This window comes from Numenius arquata, chromosome 16, assembly GCF_964106895.1.
Source record: "Numenius arquata chromosome 16, bNumArq3.hap1.1, whole genome shotgun sequence".
NCBI classification, from domain to species: domain Eukaryota; kingdom Metazoa; phylum Chordata; class Aves; order Charadriiformes; family Scolopacidae; genus Numenius; species Numenius arquata.
The window spans coordinates 3,436,931-3,460,009 of NC_133591.1; the positions used below are offsets into that span (position 1 = coordinate 3,436,931).

Below are 23,079 nucleotides of genomic sequence, written 5' to 3' on the forward strand. Positions count from 1 at the left end.
AGGAACCCCAACGGCCATTCTGGGGGGGGGGGTGGGAGTGGGGAAGGGAAAGGAACAGCCCCCCAAAACACCAAGGCTCCTTCCCCAGTGCTCTCCCCACTGCAGCCCCCCCCAGCACCCAGCCAGACCCCCCCTCCAGCTCGGCCGGGCTGCCTGCAGGCTCAGCCAGAGCTATTTTTACTCCCCAAAACAGGAGTGGTACTGGTGAGACAGCGTGAGGGCACAGCTCCGCTCTGCCTTCACACAGCCCTGAGGGGGCTAAAATGTCCCCCCACCACCACCAACCTCCCCACAGCATCCAAAGGGTGGTGGCAAAGCCACCCCACCAGCCCCAACCCCTCAAACTGACACCCCCCCCCCCCCAAAACCTCCACAGGCAGTAAAAGCTGGGGAGGGTCCTGAGGGGAAACGGCCCGACCCCGCCACATTCCCCTCAGCCCCGGCCCCTTCCTGAGAGGAAGGGCACCACTCACCATGGGTGCCGAGTCCCGGCGATGGGACGAGCACCAGCTGCGACTGCCCACACCGACGCCACCGGTCACGCTTATCTCAGCCGGACACTCTGTTCAGGCCAGGCCGGGCCGGCTGGGTGCCAGGCCATGGCGGGGGGGGGGGGGGGGGGTGCCAAGCCACAGGGAGAGGGGCCCCCCCGTCCCTCCTGTCTCCCCCGAGGCCGGCGGTTGCCCTACGGTTGCGTTCCGGCACGTGACGGTAACGTCAAGCAGAAATATTTCCCCTGGAAAACTTCTGCTGGAGGCGAGGGTGGAAAGGGAAGAGGGCGGGGGGGGGGACAACACTTTGGCATGGCTGGCTGGGACACCGGATCCTTGGGGGACAAAGGTGTCCTGGCCCCGTTCCTGGTCATGGGGATGAGGATGAGGAGAAGCTCCAGCACCCACAGCTTTACCTCCTCATGGGGAAGCAGGGACTGGCCCCCCCCCACCCCGAGGCCAGCAGCCATTGCAGAGCCAGGGCCTCACCTCAGGCACACATCCCTCCCTGCCTTGATCCTACCCATGTCAGATCACACCACAACATAGACAAAGTTAATTTTATTTAAAAAAAAAAACAAAAAAAACCAAACAACAAAACCAAACAACAAACTGGGAGGAAAAACCCAAAACACACACAACACAGCCACAAGCAGCGTAAACTTCACTTGTACTAGTGTTACCTATCAGGGCAAGTGTCAAAGAAAGGTTTACAGCGTTATTCTATAAAAACTGAAGTAATTTCCCAATGAAGAAGGCACTTCGCTTCCGTTAAAGGAATTATGAAGTCAAAGATGAACTGGAAACTCAGAAGTGTGAACTGCCAACTTTGCCTTCATCCTGCAAGTCCCAACAGTCATCTTCAACACTGGCCAGAAACCTCCATTTGCTCCTATGAAGGCACAAACCTCCCTCTGTTTTAAGATCTTTTAAGATCTTAAATAATTTGTGACCGTCGGCCCATCAGTTGGCAGATCTCGATGCAACAAACCTTCACTGCCACCATCGGCATCTACCACAAATATGACAGTGCTCACACCTCACCTGTAATCTGAGTGATTAACACACCCAGTAAGAATCTCAAAAGATTATGGGTTTCCTCTGTAAATGCCAACAAAAACCTCAGAGCACGACCAGAGCCTTGGTCGCAGCCTCCCCTTGGCTGTTGGGGGGAATTTACCCCAAAATCTTGAGAGTACAGATACACCAAGTAACAATTCTGACAGTGTTAAACCTTTACAGTCTCAAGAGGCCATATTTCTAATAAAACTCGTAATCTGCAGCAAAAGGCTAAAATCAAAAGCATCTGCCTTTTCTCCCATGGAGTCACCTCCACACCCCCAAATATAAAATCTGGATTTGCACAGTAGGAGGCAAAGCAGCAGGAGGAGGTGCAGCAGGATATTTACAACAGCTGAACAGCTTCACCTGTAAGAACTGACAGCCCTTCACAAGAGCCTGAAAATACATTCCCATTGCAATAAACACACAAAAATTAATATAGAAGTCTTTTTTTTTTTTTTTGCTTCAAACTAGGCTGAGACCTGTTCAAACAGCAGAGAAGTTCTCCACGTAATACTTCAATCTGCTCTTTAAAAAAAAAAAAAAAGATTTTTAAAAAATATCACATCTCTGAAAGTTTGGTCATTTGTTCCTCGATCAACATCCAAAGAGTAATTCTCAGGTCAGCAAAAGTTTTTCAGAAACGAGACAACCCCTGAAAGAGGGGCTGTCTCCAACCATTAGGCCCCACAGCTCAGAGTGCTCTCCAGTCAATGGGCTTCTTGCCGGATTTCTTGAGCAATTCATTTGTCTTCGAGAAATGGCGACAGCCGAAAAACCCTCTGTTGACAGAGAGAGGCGAGGGATGAACCGTCTGCAGGACGTGGTGGCGTTTCTGTAAAGCGTTAGAGGAAACCGCTCGTTAAGATTTGCATGTTTGCAGCTCCCTGGACAAGGCTGGCTGCTTCTGCCCCCACCGAGCAGGTGTGATTTCCTCTCTACACCTCCTCAGCCACCAGCCTGAGGACCCAAAAAAAGGGGCCATGAGGACCAAGACTTTTATCCCACTGAGCAGAGGAGGATGGACTACGTCAAGCAGCAGCAATACCCTGGTCATTTTTCAATTGCTAAAATCCTAACAGCAAATTTTATGATTATTCATAAGCCTTTTCCTAGAAAAATAAAACAAAACAGTTCTGTCCTGAACTGGGGGAACTGGAAGCTTTTCTGACAACAGAAGGTTACACTTGCTCCACTTTTGTTGCTTAATTCTGGCAAAGGCTAAGCTGGAACACAAGGGTGGCTAAATTTGACAGCACGGTTCAAGCAGGGAGAAAACCCCCAATTCTGTAAAAGAAGTGCCCTCTAGTGTCCACCCAACTGAAGGAAAGAAAAAAAAATTAGCAAAAGGGAAGAGATGAGGAGTAACCTGTACCCTGTCAATGGAGCTGCCCTTCTTCTGGGCGTAGGCTCCCCACAGCATGAAGACAACCCCGTGCAAGTTCTTGTTGAGCCAGGACACCACCACGTCCGTGAACTGCTCCCAGCCTCGCTCCTTGTGGGAGGTGGCCTGGTGAGCTCGCACCGTCAGGACAGCGTTGAGCAGGAGCACTCCTACCAAGCCAACAAAGCAGAGGGACAGAGGATGAAGCAGAATCAAGCGTTAACTGCTTTTTCCCCTGCTTCCCCTGAGAAATGACAAATTAAGTTTCCATTCTAAGGTACCTGCTAAGCGACAGGCACTCAGAATTGATTTTCTCTTTTACAGATGGACTGTTTCCAACCCATGGGTCTTTTTTCTAGGTAGGCTGCTCTGTGACACGTTGCTAGAGTGTTTTTTAACTCACCTTGCTTGGCCCAGCCAGTCAGATCACCGTGACCAGGATGAGTGAAGTCCTCGATATCCGTAGACAGTTCTTTGTAAATATTTTCCAAACTGCAAATAGAAACAACAGAAGATTTTAAATAAACACATTTCAAGATACGAGCAAACAGCACCACTTACTGCTCTTATACTAGATATGGATCAATTTTAATCTTAGTATTTAAGATAATAAAGCCATTTATAGAAGCAGGTAACAAGGACCCCCTTTGTGTGCCTGGATAGGAGCTTAATGAGAAGGTCTCAGCACCACTTAAAACACAGATTTATGTACGGCATGCTTTTCAGAATATCAAACTATATAGAATTGCCCATAATTTTGCAGTAATGTTTTTTTTCTAGGCAACAGACAACACAAATTTCACACTTCCTATCACTTACCAAACTTACAGCCATAACTAATACAGAAATGCAAATAATTTGTAAACTAAAGGGCTTTTGCAAATCGAACGTTGTCATACCTGGGCGGAGGTGGAACAGGCTTCTGGACACTGAAACAGAGCCCATGAGCTTGATTGGGTCCATGATATGGATCTTGCCCCAAAATGACAACCTTTACCTGAAAGCAGACCTTTGTTAGCACTGAATTATGATCAGTACTATTCACAAAAGAGGGGAGAAAACAAAAAGGCTTATAAATGAGCTTTAGCCTAAAATAAACACACAGGAAAAAAAAAAACAAGCCCCAGAAATTGAAGTTAAATCACTGACATCTCATTACAAATAAGTTAAAGAACACAGTCCCCACCCAACACTAATGATTAACATCATCACAGCTTTGCTGCTAACATCATGAAGATATTTTGAGTGCAAAAGACCAATGTTTTCAAAGAGCCACAATAAAATATCTAACAAAGGTATTTTCCAAGTAGATTTCCTCATAATTTAGTTCTATGCCCCATTTGCTGAGATATTTTTGACATGGCACATTGGTGATGGGATTACCTTAAACACTGTCTTTTTTTTTTTTTTTAATTATAGATCACTACAGATCAATTATAAAGATATTTACAAGATCCAAAAATTAAGCGCTACATTAATTTGGTAACGCAGGAAAAAAAGGTCAAAAGTCCAACTAAAGTTTTAAAGGAAATTCTGTGGCCCGTGAGGGTAATAAAACAATAAAACAACGTTTTGGTATCAGAGATGAAAAGAGAAGCCCGGATTTACACGTTAGGTGAGAGAAACAACCCAACCCACACCACATGGGACTGAATCTTAAAGGATCAAACACTGAATTAAGGTGTTTGTGCACCCGACCCAGCGTTTTCACCGTTTTAGACACTCCAGCAGCTGGAAGGACGGACACACACACACACACCCCCAACGCCCACATCCATACTCACATCCCTGATGTCGCACATCTGCGTCCAGGTGAAGACTTGGTCGGGGGGCGGGTAGACCGTGTAGCGTTTCCTCTCTTCTGCTACAAACGCCATCAGCTGGGGAGGGGGGGGGGGAAGAAACGGGGGAGGGGAGTTTCAGGCCGGGGAAGGCGGGGAGCAGCGGCCACCCAGCCCCACCACCCCGAGCGAGCCCGCCTTGTTTACCTCCATGAAGTACGGCTTCGAGAACTCCCCGGCCAGCTGCCGCCGCCAGCTCTCCCCGAAGCCCGGGGGCACGTTGCGCTCGGCCAGCCGCTGCCGTGCCGCCTCCTTGTTCTTGCGGATCCGCTCCAGCTGCTCGGGGCTCAACGGTGAGGCCGCGCCCGCCTCGTCTCCCACCGCCTTCGCCTTCTTCGCGGCGCTGACCTGGAAACGGCGAACGGAGGGGCCGCTGCGGAACGGGCCGGGGACGGCGCGGCCCAGCCGCAGGCCCCGCCGCAGGAGGAGAGCGACCGCCATGGCCCCGCCACGCCCCGCCCTCCCCGGGGCGGCCGTACACACGCGGGTATTTCGCGGCAAAACAACCGCGGGCCCGCCCCCATTGGCCGCCGCGCCGAGCCAGCCCCGCCCACAAGCGGGAAGCCCAAACCCATTGGTTAACGGGAAAGACCACGCTGCTCCCCATTGGTTCGCTGCAGGCGGCGGAGCGCCGCTCTGCCTAGCAACTGTGGCGCGCCGGCGGCCGTCAGCGCCCATTGGACAGCGCCGGAGAGCGGCCTCGATGGGCAGCTCATTCAAGCGTGCCAAGAGCGCGGGCTTTTTGTAAGCGGCCGGGTGGCGAGTGGCCTCCTCACCAACGGCCACCAGCGCCGCGAGACACCCCCCCCCCCTTCACAGCCGCGAATTGCCCCCAACAGCCGGTAGCCCCCCGGCCGTCAGCTCCCCCTTACTCCCTCCGGAGCCGCCGACGGCCCCGACCCCCCTCATCCCCGGTCCCCCTCTCCCTACCTCCTCATCGCCGCCCCCCTCCGGGGAGCGGCAGCGCTTCTTGGCCGGCGCGGCGCTGAAGAAGGAGTGCAGCGTCTTCTGCCCGATCATGGCAGCGGTGGAGCGGGCGAGGGGCAGCCGTGAGGGGCGACAGCGATCCGGCACGGAGCGGGTGGGCGGAGCGGCGATTTGGCGCCAAAAAGGCGCGCGTGCGCGTGGGCGGGGCTGGGGGGGAGGGCGGGCACAGGGCTCGCGGGCACAGGGCTCGCGCATGCGCACTCGCTCCCCTCCCTCCGCGGCCGCTGAGGGGGCTCGCGCTGTCGCCGGGAGGAGGCGGCATCGCTGAGGCGGGGGTCCCCGCTGCCCGTCCCCGCCGCTGTCGGTGCCTCCGAGCGGGCGCCCATGGACCGATATGTGGTTAAACGCCCCCCCGGCGAGGCGGGGGGCGGCGGGAAGAGGCCGCGGCCGGCGGAGCCCGCCTCAGGGCAGCCCCCCTGGCAGGAGATCCGCGCCGAGGGCCTGAACTGCGACTACCGGCTCCTCTTCGGCAAGGCCGAGGCTGACGAGATCTTCCAGCGGCTGGAGGAGGAGGTGGAGTACTTCGAAGGTAAGGGCCGCCGAGGGGCTCGGCTTCCAGCCCGGTGAAGTGTTGCCCGGCCCGGCTCGCCCAAGACGAGTCCCGGGGCGATTCCGGTGGCCTGGGCAGAGCTGCCGGGTGGTGGGGAGGTTTCTGCAGGTGCCCGGTGTTTGCATAATCCAGGCCTGTGAAGTGAAGTGCGAGCACAGGTCTGGTCCTGCAGGGTTGGTTTTGCTTAGCCTTAAGCGTCTGACTCGCGGCCTCACTCACGTTTTAACGCTTGCAAAGAACAGGGATAGTCCTGGAAGGGTGACAGGAGGTTTGTTGGTAGATGCGGAATATGAGACATCCCTGGTAAAATCAATTCAACAAAATATGATGGGGATGCTCTTCCCATTCATCACATTCAGTGGGGATAGTAAAGCGATGTCAAACTTGAGAGTTAACTACTTTGTCGGGACAGAAACGCTTGTGACAGCTTTTGGGTTGTCATCAGCACCCTCCTTTCTGTTGTCCCACTGGAGACTCACAGAAGCTCCAAATCAAGGAGATTGTTGAACCTGTGAACTGCGGAGGTCGTACGGAGTTGGTTGTGATCCTTCTCATCTCCTGTTTAAACAGGTGAAATGACAAAATTGCACGTGTTTGGCAAATGGCATGACATTCCAAGGAAGCAGGTAACCTATGGAGACCCTGAGTTAACATACACTTACTCGGGCGTTACCTTTTCTCCTAAGCCGTGGATCCCAGTTCTCAACCGTATCAGAGATCGCATCGCTTTGGACACTGGACATACTTTTAATTTTGTTCTTATTAACAGGTATGTCTGATTTCCAGTTGCATCAAGCAGCTTGTTCAAATGAAAAATTGCTTGTGCAACACTATTGACGGATCATTGACAAGTTGTTTTACATTCATTTAATTGGATTGGTGGAAGAACTAATTCATCTGTTCTGTGTACAGATATAAAGACGGTGGGGACCACATAGGTGAACATCGAGATGATGAGAGAGAACTGGTTCCACGCAGTCCTATTGCTTCTGTGTCCTTTGGAGCTTGCAGGGACTTTGTTTTCAGGCACTGTGATTCCAGAGGGAAAAACGCAACGCGCCACATGAAGCCCATCAAATTGCAGCTGGCCCACGGCAGCCTGCTGATGATGAAGTACCCCACCAACGTGTATTGGTACCACAGCCTGCCCATCCGCAAGAGAGTACTTGCCCCTAGAATCAACCTCACGTTTCGGAAAGTGATGACTGTAGCCAAGAAGTGAATTATACAGCAATCAAGCACCTGGTCTTTTGACTCTGAAAATAGGAGCTTTCTTCCCTGACATAACTGTCAGTTTCTCATTCAGACACTGTCTTTGATGATCCAAGGTACCAGATGAGCAAATTAAACCAGGAGAGCAGATAGTGTATTTAGTAACTTGCTAATAAAGACTGCGACCACTGATCTTAAATGCCAGAATACTTTCTCTGTGAAATGCTGCTGTAGTCCTGCTGGTACAACTTTTAAATGAGTAATACCCTTGTTTTGCTCAGGAGGAAGTTTGTTCTCAACTGATCTTGATCTAGCCGGTTTTCCAAAAAGATCAAAATACTTTATATCCTTCAGATAGCGGTGAAACAGTTTGTAAATACTGTAGAGTACAAGATGCAGTCATTTAGAGTGAGCCTGGAAGCTGATGCTGTTCAACAGGTGACGCTTTTGTGTATGCTCTGTCAATGAGCTATAGTTTGCTTGTTTTTTTAAAAAATAAAATACAAATGAGACTGACATGAAAAAGAGAAGTGCTGACATACGAATATAGTGAGTGCAGCAAGGCTGGCTGCATGTTTACAGTCACTGTGACTTTTGCTTGATTATATTCCTCTGCTGCTCTACTGCTTATGTGGGAGACTGGGTTCTTTGGTTAGTGGTGGGGCCAAAGGAAGCATGAGGTGCTACCGCCCAGGGAGAGGGCCTCTTCTTCCTCAGGTCCTTTGTACAGAAACCAGGGAGCATAAGATGGCCTTTTGGGGAAAGACCGGGTTGGAGCATTTATATAGACAACGCAGCGTGAAAGGCTATAACTTCTGAGAATGTCTGTTTTTCTAAATAATCATCCCTAGGGGTTCCATTCTGACTACCTGAAAGGCATCACCTTCCACACTGGTAGTGAATCCTGCAGAAATGAGGAAAGACTGTCCAAAGTCACCGACAGGCGTTGAGGAATCAAGCACTGGTAAGTACTGAGCGAGAACGTGAACTGATCCCTGCATAACCAGGCTCCAAATATCCGAATTAGCAATGGGCTCTGTCCTCCAGCGGTGGGTCCATTAGGGCTATGTCTGTTTAGATAATTTGGAGTTTGTACTCCACAAAAGTAGTGGCCACTACCACAAAATCCTATATATAGCATTAATTGCTCCTGCATGAATGCTACTCACCCAGGGAATGTGAAGTGCTGCTTCTATCGGACACATCAAATGTGGTTTGGTTTATATATTGGTCTTTGTTTCAAGAAATAACCACACATCAACAGCTACTTTTTTCTAATAAGTTTGTTCTTTTATTGCTACTGTACAGTTACAAAAATACCCTGAAGTGAAAACGCAACTTCAAACAGCAATGCAGTGGTTTGACTATAATATCTTAATTTTTTAAATAATGCACAAAATAAGACAAGAATAATCCAGACACACAGATGTCATCATGGAGGTCTAATCTGATGGTTTTTTAACCGTTTACATTTTATTAACACCTTCTCCACCATGGGAAGCTTGTAAGTAACAGCATTTGATGAGCCTCATATGCCTGCACAGAGCCCAATGACTTTGAAAGGTTGAGGGTTGGGTGGAAAACATCTGCAGAGGCCTCTGATGCTCGCAGCAGGCTGGGAGCATGTAGCACAGCCCAGGACCCGGACCCAGGTGCTGACACTTTGCTTCCTTCCTCACACTGAAACCTAAGCCAAGACCGTCTACTCCTTCCCACCAGTGAAACCTAGAACAAATGCTGACTACTCAACCCTCATCTTTATAGCTCTTGAGGAAGCTTTCAGAGTAAATCTGCAGCTGAGTGAAACGGAGCAGTTTATCAGTGCCGTGCCCCGACTGTGCTTTCATTCTCAGCACACTGGCCCCTGAGCTCTGGAAAGCAGCTCTATGCAAAAGAAAAACATATCGAACATGCAGTAATATGTGGCTTTATGTCCCTGTTTACAAACTGATAAATGTAAGACTTACTGCGTTGTGTGCGTATGTTCTGAGCCACCTCCAGCATTACTGCTTTCGACCTGTTCAGATGAACTTCTCAAAAATTCAGTTAAAAACTCTACCCAGACCCTGTGGAGAATAGATACTGCAGGATATACGTTGCTGGCAGTGGAAATGTTTTGAAGATCTGAGGTACAAATGGTAGACCTGCCGGAGCTAGATGCTTTGTGTGATGTTTTTCTTTAGATGACACCCAGCACTGCTTTACAGAGCTCCTGCTGCACACCCACACTGCCCGGAACGGAGGGCTCTCACCTTTGGCAAGTCCCTTAGATCTTAGTTCAATGGCCAGGGCATTTTTGGCATTTTGCATCCTTCTAGATACTTTGTTTGTTTGTTTTTTCTTGTTGTTTTTCCAGAACTTAAAATAGAAAGGGTTAACACCATGCTACTGCTAGCCTAGCACAGACAGGGAGACTTCTCAGGAACTAGTACATCAGTGGATTTATAAAGACTATTTTATGTACTATGAGCATTACTTGGAGCAGGAATCGTGATCCATACTCTGGAATGATGAGTTGTGTAAATAGTTTTGCATATACACCCATTACCACTCCTGGGTTGGCTGGTTTTGAGCCTCCTGTTTAAAGAACTCTGAATGCCTGTGAGCTTTGGGCAGCAATATGAATATATGAGGTACAAAGTTGCTCTAAAAAACTATTAAGACAGTTGTTACTATTTGAAAACTTAGTTGCTGTTTTACACTGAAAAAGCTTGTCTGATAGAAAAGAGCTAAAAATACCCTACATACTTTATTCTTGGTAATTTCAAAGCAGTCAAAAGGGGGTTTGCTGCTTTTCCTTCTGTGCTTTGAGACTTTTTTTTTAACACGTCAAACAATCTAGAGCAGCAAAGTACCCCTTACTTCTGTTTGTACGGCGACCCGCATCTAACGCAGCGACACCGGTCTCTTCAGACTACTGTGCTATTTCACAAGACACGTTAAGTGCCCACCAGTCCCGATTCAGTCGTGTATACTCTTAACTTCACAAGGATGCTTGGGTTGCTGTACATCTCGGCTCACAATCACAGCTGGCACAAGCTCTAAAGCTCAATTGCAAGCCAGACAGCATGTATCTGAATGGTTGATGAGAAATGGCAGTTTTCAGCGTTAAAATAGGAAGGGTAAGTCTGAAACACCAATTACAGTAGCCTTGAAATCACAGCATTAAAAGTTGTAGTCGATACTACAAGCAACTGCATTCAACAGCTTCATAGTGACGAAGGAAATTACAATACTGATCGCTAGCAAACACTTCTGTCTCTTGATTTCAGCAATATTCCAAATATACAGAGCAATAAATCAGGGTCTCAGCTCCTAATAGATTAAAAAAACGTATCTTTTCTCCTGGAAAAAGGAAACCACTCTTTGAATCTGCAGAAGTCCTTCTGTGATATATAAAGAAATAAAATATTAGGAAAATGATGTGAAGAGGGAAGTTGTTTTTCAGATCGTGCATGTTATGTAGAGATGCCTTACTTTATTAAATTAGCTGGGATATCAAGAGAAATCCGATTCCGTTAGCAGTTCATCCTATCATCTTGAGACATTTATCAGAACGCAACCCACACGCAGCGGACTCAGACAACGGTAAGGTAGATATTCAAATAAGCTCAAGGCACTTTGTTTCTTAAATCATTGCCTTTGATAACAGTAGCTTCCCATCAACCGCTTCTGGGGCTCCCCCTGTTCAGAAACGTCTGTGGTGACATGTATAGGATTAAGCATCTCCCTTTGAAAACTTACGTACGCGTCAGAATATGGAACACAGCCTTGTGGAGTCTGTTTGAAATGTCTGTTTCAGAGCTGTGATGTTGACAAAATTACTGCCTAACAGAATAACTGCTTCTCTAACACAGATATACTTTGGACTGCGTGACGTCAGCAGACCAACTTTGGGTAGCGTAATTTTGGTACAAAACACAACTCCCAGCGGGAGCCAGCCATTGCCATAGAGGGAGGGGAAAATTAAAGGGCCTGCGGTGGGTTATTTGCATAACAGGAGGTGCAGCGTCAATCTCGTTAGAGGAATTCTGTCAGTTTTTGTCTTCCTTCTGCTCTCTCAATCACTCCTCAGCCCTCAACTCCAAGCTTTGGTGCTGTGCCCTCGAGTGAACACGCTCGTAAAAAAGCAAGTAAGCGCTAGAAGAAAGGACTTCCTGCAAACTAGCTTTGCGAACGGTGTCGTCGGAAATCCACAGCCACTGGCTGCTGACAGAGAGGGGGCTCTTAGGAGAAGGTGGGGAGCGGCGGTATGTCACAAAGTGTCCAGAATGCATGTCTCCGTGATGAACTACAACTGCCATCAGGCGGTAAAGGTACACAGGGGAACTGAAGGACAAAGGAGAAAAAGGAGAGGGTCAGCAGCTCCTGTGGATCACGCACACGCCAGCAGCAGCCCCATGTGCTTTGTCTTCAGTTGCAATTTCTTTTTAGGGCAAATAGATAGCTCCATAAGAGAAGTACTGCCTTGCGGTTCCTTTTCAGTGTACCAAGTCTTCACTGCAACGCTGCTTGATTCTATTATTGAGAAAACTGGACCGTTTATTTTAAAAGGTTATGCTACAGAGGGCTACTACATTTTGTACAGCGTAATTGACTGAATTTTGCAACAGCGTTTTCCATCAAACCTACCAATGTGCCAGTATTTAGTTCTTAAAGCACCGTTACTGGACAGAAAAGCTGTTCTAGGAGAACGAGCTTTTAACTGAAAAGTAAAATTGCAGGAGATAACTCACAGGAGATAACAACAGACACAGTTTGGAGGACTTGCTCTCAACGATCTTCATAACAAATATCTGGCACAAAATGCGTCTTATTTCACACAGTGATTGTGGGAATTGTCTTCCACGTGGGGAAAATATGAAATGGCAGATAGAAGTGGTACAGAACTAACTGGTGTGAAAATACGTGAACGTTCTCAAAAGCCAAGAAAAGAGATTATCAGGAGAACCATCAAAACTGATCTACTAAGTTGAATCATGGCAGTTGCAACTTAAATCAAGCTTGTTAAATATAACGTTTGAAAAAAAGGTCTGTAAGAGATTTAGAACTTTCTTGCAATAGTTTTAAAATCAGAGTAAGAGGAGAAATGAAAGGAAGAGGTAGAAGAAAACAGCAAAAGTAAGATTATGGCTATTCAGAAGGATGATTTACTGCACCATGAACCAGAGAAAGGAGATTTTGAGTTTTGCTTGTAATATGCTGTACTCCCTTTTCTAGGAGAGAAACAGAGCCAAAGACAACCACTAAAAATCAACCAAGAGAGAAGCAAAAAATTTCTGCACAGGAGCTAGGATGGATTCTGGTGAATTCTGTGACTATGCAGCCTCAAGGTAAAGACAGAATAAAGGAAAACATAATTTGAAGGGACAGAAATTACAAGATAGGATGCAAATCTCTAACTTACCTGCATTCAGGGAATGCAGCAAGCGGAAAAGTTCCTGAGGACATTAAAAATGAAGAGGAGCAGGCACCATTCATAAAGAGCGGTTTAGTACCAGATGGCTGTTCCGCATCTGCAAGAGAAAGAAGATGTTCAGTAACTGAACTCAAATGCTACTAGTAATATTACTAATAACAGTGCTCCCGTTCCTGCAGTATCTTTCATTACAGAATATGAAGGTATTTTACGTATTTTAATTCATTACATATTACAATCCCTTAAGAGATGCAGAGGAGTACAATCCAAAGACAGTGGTAATTGTTTTTACATTACACAAATACAAAAATGACCATGTTTACAAAATCCCAACTAAACAGAATATTGAGCTGCCTAAAAGACAGACCTACTACGGCTCGATTTTCTAACTGGTTTTTAGGAAGCCATCGTCCCCAGCATTCTTTCTATGCTTGTCCTGAAGCCTCAGAAGATATCACTCATAAGATAATCCCTTGGACTTGCTGAGTTCAGCATTCCTTCATCCTTTGAACATAAAACATTTGAGTTCTGTGCTCTCTGGGATTTTTTTTTTAATTGGTTGTTTGTTTGTTTTGTTGTTTTTTTTTTTAATATTTAGTAGGATCAAATTAAATTATCAAAACTGAACTGTAAACTTGGAACGGGGTATCCTGATGCTTGCTGGGAAAGGGATTTTTACCTGTCCTCTTTGCACAGATCCAAATAAAGACACTGCTCTTGTGTTCATTCTGCAGATTAGAATGTTTTATCACTGAAACGTAGAAATAACTGATAGATTTTATTTTCAAAATAAGTACCTGAAGGTTTTACTGCTATCCCATCCTTTGTCCCAGGTGTTGTCTCTTCAGTGTTTTTCTGATTCAGCTCATTCTGGCTTGATTTATGAACAGGAATGCGGTATTTGTAGATGTCCATGATCAGGAACTCGTTGAACTGTACATGTTCGTGACGTTTCAGAGGAGTGCCTTGGTTTGACCAGCTCAGTCTTTGCAGATGGATACACAAACACTGAGGGAGCTTCAGCGATATCCCATAGAAAAGGAGAGTCAAAATACATTTTAAATTAAGAAAAAGAGCCGTTCAAGTTAAAAGCATACTAACAGAAATGGTAAGTCTAGTGGATAAGGAAATAGATGACTGAACTGTTCCCCTATGTGCTACTTTATCTGCGTTTGAGTTTGTTGGCAATAGTATCCCTAAAACATGCCACTAACTCAGATCTCTTGAGATTTCTCCTAATGCCACTGCTGCTTGCTCACTCAGCAGTAGGACAGACAGCTAACATTGTTTTCTCCAAATGGAAGAAAAATCAATAAAAATGCATGCGTGCTCTTAAAAAGCCCACCTGTCGATCTCATCTAGCTTGTTGATCTGTGAGGTAGAAATGAGGATTGGAATTTGTTGTTATAAGACATTTGCTAATACTACTAATAAGTAATGGCTTTGCACAGGGAGAGTACCAGGGGCAGAAAAGGTCAAGTTGTTATAAATATCTGACATTCAAAGTCATGCCAGGGTTAACCTCTAACAATAATTACACATTATTATTAATGGCACCCAAGGCTGTTAATTACAGATGAGTGCCCTCTTGTCCTCTGCATTTTGTGATTACAGAGCAAAAAAAATAATAAAAGCTTCTAATATAAACTACACCTGATGTTCGGCACCAATTCACTTAAACCAGCTGTATTTAGAACATTTTAATTCTCTGAAACATGCATTCACTAAAGCTCCTACAAACACTGTACATACAAATCATTTCCCTTAACCAAGGAAATCAAGTATTAATGCAAGACGTATGAACTGCCACTGAGCCAAGCTCAGGCTTAAGCGTTTTGCTGAATAACAGTAGAATACTCACGTTCTTTTAAGTTATGGAGTTTGATGTTTTCCTAAATTGAGGCCTCAACGTCTACAAATACTTGGCAAATGAGCTTACTTTAAGTAAAACATTAGTCTAATGCCCAAAAGCGGACACCAAGCAAAGAGATCAAAGAAAAAAGTTACTGTATAATAGGATTTAATAATAGATTTGGAAGGTTAGCTTGCCTCACCTTTCCTAACTTTAATTGCTTAACAAATGTTGTTCTCTGGTTTTCTATGCTCTGTCCGTTCAGAGTCCCTCTTGCCTGAATCTGAAATCAAAGGGAAAACAATAAAGCCATTTGATTACCTACTGTAATCACGCTGCAAACAACAGTAACTGTCTATCAAGAACTATGCTAAGTAAATTAATTAAGCCTACAGTTTTTTAGGAATTTTCTTAAGAATTGTTGACCTATCCTAACAGACCAGAATTCTAAACCAAAATCAAGCAGAAATGACAGAACAAGCCCCGTTTCTCCAGGTTTATGCATAGTCATGTGCCGTTTCTGTTGGTTTTCAAACAAGCCCCTTTGGCTCTGTGCTATCATCAAATTACAGGCAACTGTAAAATACTGTTTAGAATACCAGAATAAAATATTTGTAAATTTTGAGTCTTAATAATAAACAAAGCTTCAGAATACTCTGTGAGATTAAGAACTCCATTTTAAATATAAGAAATCCCAGGCAGGCCAGAGGCTTTCCTGAAGTCACAAAGAAAGGAGCAGAGAACTGAAACCATCATTCTGTCACCAGGCTTAAAACTGAGCTAGAAGGTTATAGAAATTAAAATTACATACTTTAGTGCAGTTGTCACACACAACATCCTTGACAGATTCAGAGGAGATGAAATGATGGAGACAGTGATCCAGCGTCATAGGACGACCCTTAGTATGAAAAACCAAAATTATTTGCAGTATTTACAGGGTGCATTCCATTTAATTTTGTGAAAGGATTTTTCGTAAGTTCTTCCTAGAAACTACAGAATTGCAGACTTATTTCTTGAGAAAACTGACTAAATGGCTTTGAGTATAGAACACTGATAACGTAACTAACTGTGGGGATTCTTCCTCAGCCTGGATTAAACATGGAAAACATCACGGTCTGTAGATAAGAACAATAGCTGTGACTCCTCTGTGGTTCCGTTAGTGGGGTTTTAAACTACAATTACTATTTTTCTCTGAAGTTCTAGCACTTCATGGGTCACTTTCTGCACTCTGACCCTCTACATAGGAGAACTACAGCATTTAGTTGAATTTAGGCACTCCTTCCTATTTTTTTTGTAGGCTGTACTACATATTGCCAAGTACGAAAGGCATAATCTTTGATGATGTTATAAAATAAAATACAAATAGCAGAAGATGTGTCCCAAACCAAACCCTCGCTGTCCAGGAGTGTGTTCTGGAGGTACAAGTCAAGTTTCCATGACTGCAAGAACTTGCTACTTGTCTGGAAAGACAAATCTCTAGCAGATGTTAAGTAACAAACTGTTACAGTTCAAAAATGTCACATTTTGCCCCCAAAATCTACAACGTTTTGTCATTTATTCAGAGCGCCAAAAAAACCCAGAAACAATTTCCAGTTGAAATCACTTGATCCAAAAGCCTGCATTGGGTAACTTGTGTACTACCACCACAGAGCACCCAAAGGTCACCTTCCATGATGGCCAGAAACACACAGCCCTCGGGATACGATCTGGTCTGTTCAAATTACGCAGAAAGGACCAAACACTCCACCAGGAGAAACAGAAAACTCTTATTTGTGTCAACAAAGTCAGGCTTGTTGTACTAATTGGTAAATTGCACCAACATGCAAGAAAATAAACTAGCTACTCGTTTACACTCAGGTTGTAGCATCAGTCAGGTAGAAGGCATCTAGAGAAGATAAAGTTTTGAGGACACGGCAGTAGGCACATTAGAGGGATACGTACCCACGCAGCTGCTGGAATACTCAGTGAGAGACTGTCAAAGGTATCGTACCTCACAGGGCTCTGCAAGGAAATATTTCACATAGCCAGCGAGTTAAAATTTATGACAGTCCCGAAAAAAACCCAACCAACCTCACAAAAGATGAACATATGCCCTCTGGTCCACAATTACCTGGTGGAATAGGGTCAAAACCCCGGCTTTCCCAAGCGGGAAACACAAGGTGTTTCTTAGCCTGTTTCTGCTGAAGTTGTCCCTGCTCACTTAAATTTGTTTACAAGGTTTTGAAAAGTAAAAGTACTAAGTGTATTCTTAGTTTGATCTACAAATGAGATTTACTGTATTTTTTCCTTTATCCAGGTTCTCTTCGTCTCCCTGCTCTGGATAACTGGACTGCAATTTAATTTGGCTTTGCACGTGCAAGCTCAATACCGCGTGCTGAATGAATAGCTAGCCCTAAAACGCTACCCATGTGAGTGGATTTTCAGACTATTACAGCTGTGGTACTGAATATTAAATATAATAAGACAGGTATTAATCTGTTTGATAAGGCAGCTATTATCCCCACAAAGTGGATCACGCTTAATTTTCCTCACTATATTTAGTGATACATTCTTCTTCAGCACCAATCCCATAATAAGTACCTGAAAAAGCAACAGTCTAAGCTGTCACTCCAAACCTTTGAGCTTAAATCAACTATGTCAGAAACAAGGGATGATGGTTTCAGAACACGCTCTGAGTGTTGGGCATCCTTCTTCACGTATACATACTACGAGACACTTGTTCTTATACCTGCTGTTCACAGTGTTTGCAAACCATGTTGCTGGTCAGCCTCCCGTGAAAAGGATGCTGAGATTTCCAGTGATTGGACACAGGGGGAAGAGGCCCTGAAACACAAAGTTGAAATTGTCCTTTCAGTTTCAATACATCCCTGTTCGTCACTGTAATTCCACATTTTTGGCTCACAGTAACAAAAATAACTGCTCTAAAACATGTTCTGTCCCTCTGACAAATAATTAACGGGGTATTTATAGCTGAAGAGATATATTTCAGCCCAATACAGACAAAGATCAATTAATACTATCCCCTTAATAAACAAAGTGACTACACTATGATTGAATATTCAAATTTCAGAATGGAAAAAGCATACCTCTTGTTCTGCAGCTTATTTGCTTTTGGGTTATTTCTGGCTGCTACAGAAGAAGATAAAAATTTCATTAACCCCACCTCAGAAAGCACTAAGTATTAAATATGTTCTTATTTCATCCCTGATAAGCTATTCTCACATTAGAACAATTGTGGGAGTTTTAGTGTCTCTTTATATTTGAGAAAGGCCAAAAAACCTAGCATGCAACAAATTTATAGTTGATGAAACGAACGCTTCTAATAAAACAAATAATTGATCTGCAGAATTCGCTGCCTGGGAATACTGAAATAAAAGCTTAACAGATTTTTATAAACCTTCTGTATATATTTTAGACAAAAAGAGGTAGAAAATTTCCATCAGCACTAAGTTTACCGCTAAACTGGAGGATAAGATAAATTTCACCTCCAAATGGGACTATTCCATAAATGTCCACTTTGCAGTTTTTCAGACCTTTTTCACGCGTCAACTCTTACAAATAAGAGTAACTGCTTCTCTGGACTCCTCTTCTATGCTAGTGTTTCACTCCCTACATTCAGTGGATTTAGGAATGCAGAAGCCCTCATGAAAGTGGGATCACTGTAAATTCAGATACATTTGCTTATGAAAACCATTTTTAATTTTATAGATTACCTGACCTATCGATTCGTTTCTATCAGCACTAAAGAACAGCTTTGTAGACACAGGGAAGATATCTTCAGTTTCTAAACGGACCTTTTATACCCGACACACGTGGGAATCTAGGCAGACTACAGAAACTTCTCCTGATAATAAAATAACATCAGTAATGAAGTCACCTCCAGCGAATGCACATCGAACAAATGTGTCACACGTGGCTGCCGATCCCGTTCATCCTCTAATGAAGAGGTAAGGACATGAAATAGCTCATGGGCATCCTATTAAATAGAGGCATAAGACTTAGAGGAAGCAGAAACAAAAAACATTGTACATTAATAGTAATCATTTGTGCACCTGCTGTAGTTTTGCCAAAAAAGCTTTTTCTATAAAGCTGAACTTCCATTATTAAAAATATTCTAGGCCACATAAAATCTCTCAAAAGAGACTTAATACTTGGAGAAAGAAAAAGAAAAATGAATGGACAAATGCCTGCTTTCCTTGATTTCAATAAAAGCATATTTGAAATCTATGCTGTTTGCTTTGGCTCTGAGATATAAAAGATAGAACCATGTTTTATGAGTGAGGTAATTGGTTGAGGTCATTGGCCAGCTGCGCTTACTTAGGGGCTGAAAATACTGGAAACAAGAATTAGAAATCTTGTATGTTACATGTAACTAAATTTGGAAATGTTAGTGGAGTCCATCCCTCGAACAGCAAATTAGTGCTGTATCTCTTCTGTTTTAATATTACTGGCTCCATTGAACCAAATCTGAAGGTAATTAAGTACGAGGTTTTGAAGCAGCCAGGGTTTCCATGACAAATATCTAAGCCAACTGAAAACACCATTCATCAATCACATGGTTCGTTTCCTTCACTTCTGAAAGCAAACTTTTTGCTACAGCGAAGATTCAGCTTTGACAGTCAGGGCTGTTAGTACCACAGCTTGGATTTTCTGTTACTCCAAATCTAAGCATTGAGATGAATATGAAGCAATCTGACTTGAATTCTGGAATCACCTGCTCTTCAAACGATGAGATCTGCCACCTGTAGAGTCTCAGAACTTCTAAGAGGCAGCTTGCATCCAGGACGTCGTCCTCTGTTACCTCTTGGCAGGACAAAGCTAGAGACATCGCATTTAAAAAATGTTAGAGGGAGTCACAAAGAACAGTTAAAACACAAATCTGTTTATTTTAGACTTTACATTACTTAAGCATTATATAACGGGTTACAGCAGTTGTTCTTGATTAAGACAGGTAGACAGTGACAAACTATTAATTACCATTCTCATCTGACTCAGGCTGACTGCATGTATTCTCCTCATCTGATATATACGCAAATTTAAAGGTTTCTCAACTGTTACAGAGAGAATAAATATAAACATCATCTGAAAAGAGAAATTTTTACTAGTGGATTAGGTAAAAATTGGTAGTTTACATGTCACAGAAGTCCCAGTATTAATGCCCCATCATCGTTACATCAGTTAAATGTACATGCTTAACTGGCACAATTTTAGGATGAGCAGTATCCTGAGACATGAAAACTTCCAATGGATTCCCTTTAAAACAAAGCCCTGTGAGGAGAGCCAGGGAGAACCAACAAATCAAACATTTTGAGTGCTTAAATAGGATGTAGCTGATACACAAATTTAGCACAGGGGCAAGTCTGAAATGAGTTAGCAAATCAGGCTTAGAGGCTTTAGCATTTGTATCCAACATTGTACAATGTTTCTCATTTAACAGTCCGTATTTGGGGTAAAATAGTCAGCTTAGTGATTAGGAAAAAATGCTTTAATCATTTTATAATGCATTATTTTTCTTTTATATAGAATTCTCAGTGTCCATCTACTTGTGATAATATTTTTCCTATTTCTTCCATTAGACTGGGTCCATATTGATATTGTTTTAACCATTAATATTCTGTGAAGAGCAAAAGCATTCAAGCCCGTGGCAATGGGGGCCATAACCACATTTTCAGCTCCCCTGTTGCCTTCTGCTTCCATTTGTTCAAGCCACTGGCAAACGGTATGATGCTGGGTTTTGTTGCCCACTGCTTCTCCGTTGCCAGGCAAGTCAAACACAACCTAGAAACCTGCAGTTGTTGGCCAAGAAACAAACAACTTTGGGGACATACACACCGGTCCTCGCATTTTTTAGGCTCGGTACAGTAAGTTAATACCTTTTGGATCTCTACCCCTTAGTGAAAATTGGTTGAATTTGGCCAATGAGCTCAAAGTTAGGAGAGGAAATTAAAAAGAGAAGAATGCAAGACAACGTGAGCTTCCTTTCTTTAGGAAAGGAGGGTAGAAACGATAACATTTTAAGCGAAATATTTTCTCCTTAGTTTATCACGACATGAAAACGTTAAAGTACCTTTTAGGAGATGCAGCAAAGTGACGGACAGGTATTGATGCTCGATGGACTGGTTCCGCTCTGTCTTGTATTGTGCTGTAAATTCCTCCAGCCACTTGATGAAAGAGGGACAGGAAGATAAGCCTTGCAGCAAAGAGTTCATGAAACAGGTGTTTCCTAAGTTAAGAAGGCCAGGTACAAGCCCTACAAATAGAAGTGTAAGAGTTTACACCATAAAGTCTAGGAAAACCTTACTATTTTCATTAGCAAGGGTTGTGATATAGGTATTAAAATGATATTAAAATTAAATTATTTCCGTTTATTTGGTACTTGCACCCCATGAAAACTAAGACTCTGGCATTTATAGCAGCGTATTATGAAGTGTTCATATACATAGTGGTCTCTGAGGCTTACACCACTGTAAAAATACTAAAATTTCTTTGAAAAATACTTTTTTTTTTTTTTCCCTGATAGGAATAGATTTCTATCAACAACACCAAGGTTCAGAATCATCTGCAAGTTACTATACAATATGTAAAATTCACCCCTTATTGGGCAAGTTTACCGGAGCCGGTGGGGTCACTGCTGCACCCTTGGGTGCTTCAGCTCCTTTTGGGTAAGAATCCTCTTTTCCTCAGATTGGCACATTGTTACGAAAAGTCTTGGATTGCCAAGGATTTATAAGAGGGATTTCTGCTTAGCGAGAGACCTTCACTTCTCCGGTACTAACATTCAGTAAGAGCACGTTTTATTTCGCATTCCAAAACGCAAACTAAAATAAGGTGCCAGTACCTGCAGCAGTTCAGGAACGAGCTTATCACCAGACACAAAAACATGTCACAGTTTTAGAAAAATGCCCATGGAGAACAATTAAAACATGACGTAAGTAAGAAAAATCCTGTGGTCAATACACGATTTTTTGATTTGTTAACGTTTCTACACAGGGCAGTGACCAAAATTTTATGGTTAGCATGAGAAAATAATTTACGGGTGCTAATAACGAAATAATAGAAACAGGTGCATTTCCAACACCCGGGAGAGAGCTCGGAGGAACCTAAATGCAGAGAATCATTAATTAAATTAACTAATTGTGGGGGCTTTCGGGCCCAGGGCGGGGGCTGTCGCCCCCCCGGCCCTCCCTACCTTTCCTCCGCCGCTTCCTCTCGGTGATGGGCCCCCACAGCACGTACATCCCCGCCGCCACGGCGGCGGCCACCCCCCCGATCACGCCCCAGTTCTTCATCACTTTATATCTGAAACGGGAAAAAAAACCAAAACAACCACAAAAAACCACCACATAACCGAGCAGCCGGTAGCTGCTCACGCCCCTCACACAGCTCCCGGGAAGGTCCGGCCGAGGCCGATGGCCCCACCGGGCCGCCGCCGCCGCCGCCGCCTCCCGCAGCGGGGCCGTTCCGCCCACCCCCCCGTCCCCGCTGACCTGGCCGCCGCTCCGGCCCGCAACAATCTCCGTACCGCCCCGTCCGCCTCCGCGCCGCCGCCGCCGCCGGGCAGCATCGCGTCCCGGCCCCGCCGCCGGAACCAGGCCCCCGCGGGCAGGCGGCGCGGCGGACGGGGCGGCGGAGCGCCGGAAGTGGCGCGGGGGGACCCGGATAGCGTGCGGACCGCCCCCTAGCAACGGGCGGTCGCTAAGGCCGCGGGGAGCCGGGCCTACTCCGGGCCGCCCCGTTAACCGGGGGAAGGGCGGGTGTAACGGACCGTCCCCTGGCAGCCCCCCGGGGACGCCGGGGTGTGGGGAATAGCGGGGGGTTGGCTCAAAGCTGTGGGGAGAAGGTGGGACCCTTAAATGCCGCAAGCTCGAGTGTCGCCAGGGCTGGTTTAGGCTGGATATTAGGACAAATGTCTTCACCGAAAGGGTTGTCAGGCGTTGGAACAGGCTGCCCTGGGAAGTGGTGGAGTCACCGTCCCTGGAGGTACTTCAAAGAGTGTAGATGTGGTGCCGAGCGGCACGGTTTAGTGGTGGACTTGGCAGCGCTGGGTTAATGGTCGGACTCGATGATCTTAAAAGCCTTTTCTGACCTAAACGGTTCTATCATTGTATGAAACTGTCTGAACCCTATGAAGAGAGAACAGCTCTCGTCGCTGTGTGGGATACACCAGCACCAACACCCCTCTCCCTCCGATATTTGAGGGCCCCGCTCTGTTTGCTCTTCCACCTTGTGCTGTCATTTTTATTTTTGTTTTAACACATGCATTTTTGGGATTGTTTAGAGA

The 23,079-nt window shown here is 45.0% G+C and overlaps 3 protein-coding genes across 4 annotated transcripts; 1 reads left to right on the forward strand and 2 right to left on the reverse strand.

Moving 5' to 3' along the window:
- Positions 1 to 1,036: 1,036 nt before the first annotated feature.
- Positions 1,037 to 5,846, reverse strand: UNG (uracil DNA glycosylase). Of its 2 annotated transcripts, XM_074159585.1 has the most exons (7): positions 5,709 to 5,846; positions 4,926 to 5,126; positions 4,722 to 4,817; positions 3,837 to 3,934; positions 3,341 to 3,429; positions 2,929 to 3,107; positions 1,039 to 2,388 (listed from the first exon to the last, which is right to left on the reverse strand). In XM_074159585.1, exons 1-7 carry the CDS (start codon positions 5,796 to 5,798, stop codon positions 2,248 to 2,250), a joined length of 894 nt encoding a protein of 297 aa, XP_074015686.1. In that variant the 5' UTR covers positions 5,799 to 5,846; the 3' UTR covers positions 1,039 to 2,247. The 2 variants fall into 2 exon arrangements, with proteins under 2 accessions (XP_074015685.1, XP_074015686.1); XM_074159584.1 differs by lacking the exon at positions 5,709 to 5,846 and having other exon boundaries at positions 1,037 to 2,388; positions 4,926 to 5,238.
- Positions 5,847 to 5,997: 151 nt separating this feature from the next.
- ALKBH2 (alkB homolog 2, alpha-ketoglutarate dependent dioxygenase) lies at positions 5,998 to 8,047 on the forward strand. Its single transcript, XM_074159742.1, has 3 exons — positions 5,998 to 6,294; positions 6,886 to 7,084; positions 7,228 to 8,047. The coding sequence occupies exons 1-3, from the start codon at positions 6,090 to 6,092 to the stop codon at positions 7,535 to 7,537; spliced, it is 714 nt and encodes a 237-aa protein (XP_074015843.1). The 5' UTR covers positions 5,998 to 6,089; the 3' UTR covers positions 7,538 to 8,047.
- A 754-nt stretch (positions 8,048 to 8,801) lies between these two features.
- USP30 (ubiquitin specific peptidase 30) lies at positions 8,802 to 22,362 on the reverse strand. The gene is made up of 13 exons (XM_074159492.1): positions 22,286 to 22,362; positions 21,988 to 22,097; positions 20,866 to 21,048; positions 19,513 to 19,616; positions 18,676 to 18,774; positions 17,885 to 17,927; positions 17,527 to 17,621; positions 16,740 to 16,799; positions 15,610 to 15,696; positions 15,001 to 15,081; positions 13,744 to 13,963; positions 12,935 to 13,043; positions 8,802 to 11,856 (listed from the first exon to the last, which is right to left on the reverse strand). Exons 1-13 carry the CDS (start codon positions 22,360 to 22,362, stop codon positions 11,592 to 11,594), a joined length of 1,533 nt encoding a protein of 510 aa, XP_074015593.1. The 3' UTR covers positions 8,802 to 11,591.
- Between the last annotated feature and the right edge of the window lie 717 nt (positions 22,363 to 23,079).

What these genes read in the sequence shown, in the direction of transcription:
- UNG (XM_074159584.1), bottom strand. Translation starts at nt 5,219, where the DNA reads ATGGCGGTCGCTCTCCTCCTGCGGCGGGGCCTGCGGCTGGGCCGCGCC. An exon ending in AGATGTGCGACATCAGGGAT is followed by an intron (nt 3,935 to 4,721) that starts GTGAGTATGGAT and finishes GTCTGCTTTCAG; the next exon opens with GTAAAGGTTGTCATTTTGGG. An exon ending in AGGGCAGCTCCATTGACAGG is followed by an intron (nt 2,389 to 2,928) that starts GTACAGGTTACT and finishes AACGCTTTACAG; the next exon opens with AAACGCCACCACGTCCTGCA.
- ALKBH2 (XM_074159742.1), top strand. Translation starts at nt 6,090, where the DNA reads ATGGACCGATATGTGGTTAAACGCCCCCCCGGCGAGGCGGGGGGCGGC. An exon ending in GGAGGTGGAGTACTTCGAAG is followed by an intron (nt 6,295 to 6,885) that starts GTAAGGGCCGCC and finishes CTGTTTAAACAG; the next exon opens with GTGAAATGACAAAATTGCAC. An exon ending in AATTTTGTTCTTATTAACAG is followed by an intron (nt 7,085 to 7,227) that starts GTATGTCTGATT and finishes TTCTGTGTACAG; the next exon opens with ATATAAAGACGGTGGGGACC.
- USP30 (XM_074159492.1), bottom strand. Translation starts at nt 22,362, where the DNA reads ATGCTGCCCGGCGGCGGCGGCGGCGCGGAGGCGGACGGGGCGGTACGG. An exon ending in GAGGAAGCGGCGGAGGAAAG is followed by an intron (nt 21,049 to 21,987) that starts GTAGGGAGGGCC and finishes TTCTATTTGTAG; the next exon opens with GGCTTGTACCTGGCCTTCTT. An exon ending in GCTGCATTCCCTGAATGCAG is followed by an intron (nt 11,857 to 12,934) that starts GTAAGTTAGAGA and finishes TTTGTCCTTCAG; the next exon opens with TTCCCCTGTGTACCTTTACC.